General features: G+C 36.3%; 1 protein-coding gene across 1 annotated transcript; it reads left to right on the top strand.

Annotated features, from left to right (window-relative positions):
* The first annotated feature begins 1,190 nt into the window (after positions 1-1,190).
* On the top strand, positions 1,191-3,657 carry clec3a (C-type lectin domain family 3, member A). The gene is made up of 3 exons (XM_039794428.1): positions 1,191-1,398; positions 1,484-1,570; positions 2,836-3,657. The coding sequence occupies exons 1-3, from the start codon at positions 1,287-1,289 to the stop codon at positions 3,231-3,233; spliced, it is 597 nt and encodes a 198-aa protein (XP_039650362.1). The 5' UTR covers positions 1,191-1,286; the 3' UTR covers positions 3,234-3,657.
* Positions 3,658-5,789: the final 2,132 nt, after the last annotated feature.

Below are 5,789 nucleotides of genomic sequence, written 5' to 3'. Positions count from 1 at the left end.
TTCCTTGATTGTTTTTTTTGTCTTGGTTTAATGTTTGATTATATTTCACATGGTATGAGTTTTGTCACCATCCCTGAGGTCCTTTTGTATATTACTTTATTTTTTTTAAGTTGTCCCTCTTCTCTTTTAATATAGTATGTACATATTTAATTTGAGCTTATGTAATAAGTTTACCTGGATTTTAATCATAAGTGAACTTCATGAGAACTTGAGATGTTAACAGTGTTTTCTTGGTGTACAAAATATGCACTATGATACACTATTTCATTTGAATTGGTGACACTGATCTTGGGTTCCCACCTTGCACTGTGGTGATTGTATAGATCTTCTGTGCTGCTGTGCTGAAGATGTTTGGGAAGCATCCATGTTTTAGAATTTGTAGCTTCTTTACAGCAACATCCATATTTAAAGCGTTGTCTCCTGTCATGGCTACAACTTTGTGTTCTATAAGAATCAGCTTTTTTGGCTAAGCGTGTGAACAGCTGGCATTCTTTTAGAGCTTGTTCAGACTAGAACTAGCTATACAGAAGATAGAAGATCTGCAGGAGCCTGTTGCACACACTGAAGGATCTGAGTCTGCTCTGTTCCCTCCTGAAGAGGGCATATGTGTTGTGAGTCCAGTCCAGTTTTTTTTTATTGATTTGGACCCCAAGGTATACTTGTATGAGTACACTCTCTTTACTTCATCTCTCTGGATGATAACCAGGACAGTTCCTGTTCCTCTGGTAGCCCACCACAAACTAATTGGTTTTGCTGATATTGAGCTTTAGGTGATTGTTGTTGCACCATGTGACGAAGCTCTCTATCAGCCATTTGTACTCATCTTTAAAAATAGTCATACATGTCAATATAGGGATAACCATCCTTCAAAGTCTTCACAGCATATAATACATGAGTCTGGACAGAAAAAGTAATGTAATGTAAAGTACAACTTGACTGGTTGGCAGAGGCATACAACCGTGAGGCTGTAATTTTAGTTCTTATTTAGCTCAGCAGTCAATGAATTTCCCGTTTGTTTGTGAAATGAAAGGGAATATTGCTTAGTGCACCTTGTCCCAAGTAAATATTTATCAAAAGCCAGACACAAGGAAATCATTATTTGCCACTCTACACGTCTAACTCTCTCACCTCCTCCTGATGTTTGGACAAAAACAGAGTCGGAGCCAAAGCAGGGAGAGTACCCAGGAAGGCATACAGAAGGGCCAGTATATATTGAGCTGTTTTTGGGTTCCTTTCACGGCAGTACAAGGTGTGTCCTGTCACTGTAGGATCCACTGGCCTCAGACATGGCGCGTCTGGCCCTCCCTGTCTTCCTCGTTCTTTGCTTCTCCTTGCTCCACTTCAGCTGCAGCCGCCCATCTCGCACCAGGAAGGCTGTGTTACCCCGTCAGTCCGGAGGTAACTATACACACAGCTTATAAATAACGTGCTCGCCACCGATTTTCATCTGACCTGTTTTTCTTGCCTCTTTGTCGAGATGCAGCTGCAGAAGAAGATGATGTGATGTCCCAGCTTGAGAGGTTGTGGCAGGAGGTGAATTCACTGAAGGAGATGCAGGCGTTACAGACAGGTACTGCGCTACATAAAGGAAGATTAAAGACAGAGGAAATTACAGTAACACATTAGATTCAAAAGCATTACTGCATTCATATTTGTTTAAAAAGTAAGTTAGGGAGAAATAAGTTATTGGACATCGGTTGGTTAATAATATTAATTGTGGTTTTAGGTTGTATTATAATTATGTCATGGTGCTTTCCCTCACTGTTACCTGTTAATTTAGGCCATGGGCCATCTTGCAAGAGATAATTGGCAACTTGATAACTAGATTTTGAGCTGAATCTCCAGCAGAGGGCAGCAGCACTCATATCAGCCATTAGATTGTAAAGTAAAGTTGAATTGGAAAGATTGTAGGTAACACACAATTTATAGGAAATGTTAAAACATCTAAATGATTATTCCTTATAATTTTGTGTTTTTTTTCTCTTAGTTGATCATATAAAATACTACAACTTTATTGTTTAACTATTATGCCCCCTTTTTCCTTTCTTGGCTGATTTACTGCTCACTATTCACACTGTGAACTCTCTAAACTATGAGTTAATAAGTGTTGTAATGTAACAAAGTACAAATACTAGTCACTACTACTTCGTTATTTATATTTCTGGAAACTTTTACTTTGACTCCACTACATTTCCTAAATAAAATGTATACTCTCTATATACTCTATATAATCTTCGTAACTCGTTACTTGCAAGTAATGTTTTTGCACATTGGAGTGAAAGATTATTTCAATTTCTTTTTTAATTCTGTTGTTTGAATTTGATGTTCAGGAAGGATGTGGAAACCCTGAATATTATGCTTTATTATGAGGAAGCCACAATAAAGTTCAGAATCTAAGTTTTTATATACCTTTACTTTTCCTTCTAATAATTAAGTACATTTAATATCAGAAAATTACTTTTGATACTTAAGTACAGTAAATAGCAGATACTTAAAGTATCTGCTATGAGTAGTCTTAAAGACTTTTACTCAAGTAATATTCAAAAAGGTGACTTTAACTTCTACCAAAGTCATTTTCTGGTATTGCTATCAGTATTGCTTTCAAGTACTTTATACAAGACTGGAGTTGATGAATATGGCTGCATGAATTGCTAAAGATTCTGTTGGAGAAGGAAGGGGGAATAAGAAACATTATTTTTGTACAATGTCTATCATAATTTTTCCCTATTACTGAGGAAACTAAACATTGCAATAGTTTTTTAAAACTCTGTAAACACCATATAGTTCTACATTACAATTCAGTTCACTAATGAAGTAAGTGCATTGTGTTTACAGTCTGTCTCCGTGGCATCAAAGCTCACAGAAAGTGTTATCTTACAATTGAGGAACCCAAACATTACCATGAAGCAAATGAAGACTGTATTGCACAAGGAGGAACTCTTGCAACGCCACGGGACATGATGGAAAACAATGACCTGAGAGACTATGCAAAGAGGAGTGCTCCAGGATCCAAGGACTTCTGGATCGGTGTAGCAGACATAGTGAAAGAAGGCCAGTATGTTGATGTCAACAGCCTGCCAGTCAACTACTTCAACTGGGACCGCTCCAAGAAGCAGCCCACAGGAACGAAGAGGGAGAGCTGTGTTGCTCTTTCAGTGGCTGCACAAGGAAAGTGGTACGATGAGGTGTGTCGCAGCCTCAAAAAGTACATCTGTGAATATATCATTCCCTAAGAAGACAGGACAAGATTGGTTGTTGGCAACTTGATAATCATTTATGCAAGTAATTCGTAAATCTGTGCTAATTCATAACAGAAACATGACTTGCATTATGAAATTAATTTGTATTAAAATTTGTCTCAATGGTTATTAATTAGGTTGTTAATTAGCTTTAATACAAACAGTAGTAACTGTAATCATCAGTAATCAGGTGAAAGATGACTTCTGTTTTACAACAGATAACAGAATGCTTCATGTTCACTTGTGCATATCCCTAATCCTCAGGTGATGACTGAACTAAAGAAGACATTCTGTTAGAAATCAACAAGAATGTAGACTTTGTTGTTTTGTTACAACTTTTGTTTACAATTTTGTACATACACTTTTCAGAACTTCACAATTATTTTTCTGCATTAAAGAATTATTTTACCGCTGGAAAGAGTGTATTTTCATAAAACTGGGCTGTCTATGCTGTAGAATCACGCAAACTTTTTAACTGGTGCTACATAAAACAGAAAAGAAGCTATGATATGGTAGAAAAACTTCAACTACCAGAATGCACTGCACCGCACCGCTGTTGAGTGACGTAATGCGAGCTCGTCCCTTATATACTTGCTGCGTTCATGCCACCTCGGAATAACAGGCACCGCCCCCCTGGTTACGTTGTTTTTCCGACTGGCAGCGTTCACATGGTCGGGATGCTTTAGACTCTATTAGTCAATTCTCTAAAGCAGCAGGATTGAAATTAAATATTGATAAATGTGAATTATTCGCTTTGCATGATCAACTGGCTCACGTAATTTGTAACATAAAGGTTAAATCGCAAGTCAAATACTTGGGTATAACTGTTACCAGAAACAAAGAATTAAGAGAGAAAGAAAATATTGGTAAAAGAGTAGAGCAATACAAAGCCATTCTTAATTCATGGTTACAAAGGGACATTACCATATTTGGAAGGGTCCTTTTATCTAAAATGGAAGGCCTCTCAAGAGTTATATATCCTATTATTATCTGAGGTTTCAGATAAAATGGCTCAACTTATCAACAAAACCAATTTTAACTTCATCTGGAAAAATAAATGTCATTATATCAGAAAAGCGGTTTGATTAAGAGTGTTGAGGAAGATGGACTAAATGCAATTGATTTTTGGGTTATGAACGGTGTTCTTAAGTTAAAATGGCTGAATTCATATACTTCAAACGTACCGCTTTTTTGGTTTCCATACCTGCGGGATGCAATTTTCAAGAAGTTGGGAGTTATTACTTTTTTATTGCAATGTGATTATGATTTATGTAAACTGCCAACGAAATTATCAGATTTTCACCAGCAAGTTCTCCTCTATTGGAATTTGATTTTTAAACATAATTTTACTCCCCAGAATACACCCCTATGGAATAATAGATACATTTTATCCAATAGGAAGTCATTGTTTTTAGGTACTTGGATGGAAAAAGGAATCTGGAATGTGTCTCAATTAATGGATGATTCTGGAGAATTTTTAAATCATACAGGATTCTGTGACAAATTTAGTTTTCAATGTCCATTTAGAGAATACACTAAAGTAATAAAAGCCATTCCATGTCCCTTTAAAACAATGACTCAACAACTTTTAGTGCATGCAAATGTTATATCAGAGATGAGGCCTCTGTGTGTTAAAGGTGTCAGTTTGAACAGCAAGCAGTTCTCTAACAAATTTGTCAAGAGTGTATTATGTATTAAATATTATCCTTTCCAACTGAAAAGAAAATATGTTCTCCGAGATTACAGTGACGAGGAGGCTAGAAAGATTAGGAAACGATCCCTATCGTATCCTCTCCCACCAAAAGCTAAAGAAGTGACATTTAAAATATTAAATTATATTTATCCTTAAAACCACTTCCTACATGTAAAATTTAATTGGGAGAGCCTGTGTTTTCTGTGAGAGTGATACTGAGACGGTCGAACATATTTTTTTTCAGTGTGAACCGATTAATGAATTGTGGCTGTCTTTTCAATACTGGCTTCAATCTAAAGATATACTGCTACACCCATTAAACGAAATGTCAATTAAAGCTGGAATATTTTTAAAGGATAAAAATTTAGAATTCTTGGTTAATATCTTGATTGAGCACTGTAAACATTTCATCCATAGGTGCAAATATTTAAAAGTCAAACCCCACATTAATGGTTGGAAGAATGATCTTAAGCTTTTTGTTACATCTTTACAATACATGACAGAGGAAAACGCCGAAAGACTCTTATATTTGTTGGACTTACATTTCCTTATGGTCTAAAAAGGCCCCTAGCATCTTATTTTATTTTTATTTTCTTTATTATTATTTGCTATATATATTTCTCTACCTCAAAGCTGTTGACACGTTTTGGACAAATGTACTATCACATTGTGCCTTGATTGTTTGTACCACGTGTTCTTCTTCTTCTGTTATATTGGCGTTTGGCATAACAACTTTTTGCATGACTGCCACCAACGGTTGGCCGTAGCCGAGAGCATCAGGTGTGTGAAAACATGGAGGCCACAATAACAAAATATTTGCTGCTGTTTTCTTATACGAACATCCAAACAGCACATGG

This window comes from Perca fluviatilis, chromosome 3 (genome assembly GCF_010015445.1).
Source record: "Perca fluviatilis chromosome 3, GENO_Pfluv_1.0, whole genome shotgun sequence".
NCBI classification, from domain to species: Eukaryota; Metazoa; Chordata; class Actinopteri; order Perciformes; family Percidae; genus Perca; species Perca fluviatilis.
Note: the sequence above shows the minus strand (reverse complement) of the source record. Positions and strands in the feature narration are given on the sequence as shown.

Excerpts from the sequence above, each read along its gene's own strand:
- clec3a (XM_039794428.1), top strand. The coding sequence starts at position 1,287 with ATGGCGCGTCTGGCCCTCCCTGTCTTCCTCGTTCTTTGCTTCTCCTTG. Across the intron at positions 1,399-1,483 it reads GTTACCCCGTCAGTCCGGAG|CTGCAGAAGAAGATGATGTG; the intron begins GTAACTATACAC and ends GTCGAGATGCAG. Across the intron at positions 1,571-2,835 it reads GATGCAGGCGTTACAGACAG|TCTGTCTCCGTGGCATCAAA; the intron begins GTACTGCGCTAC and ends TTGTGTTTACAG.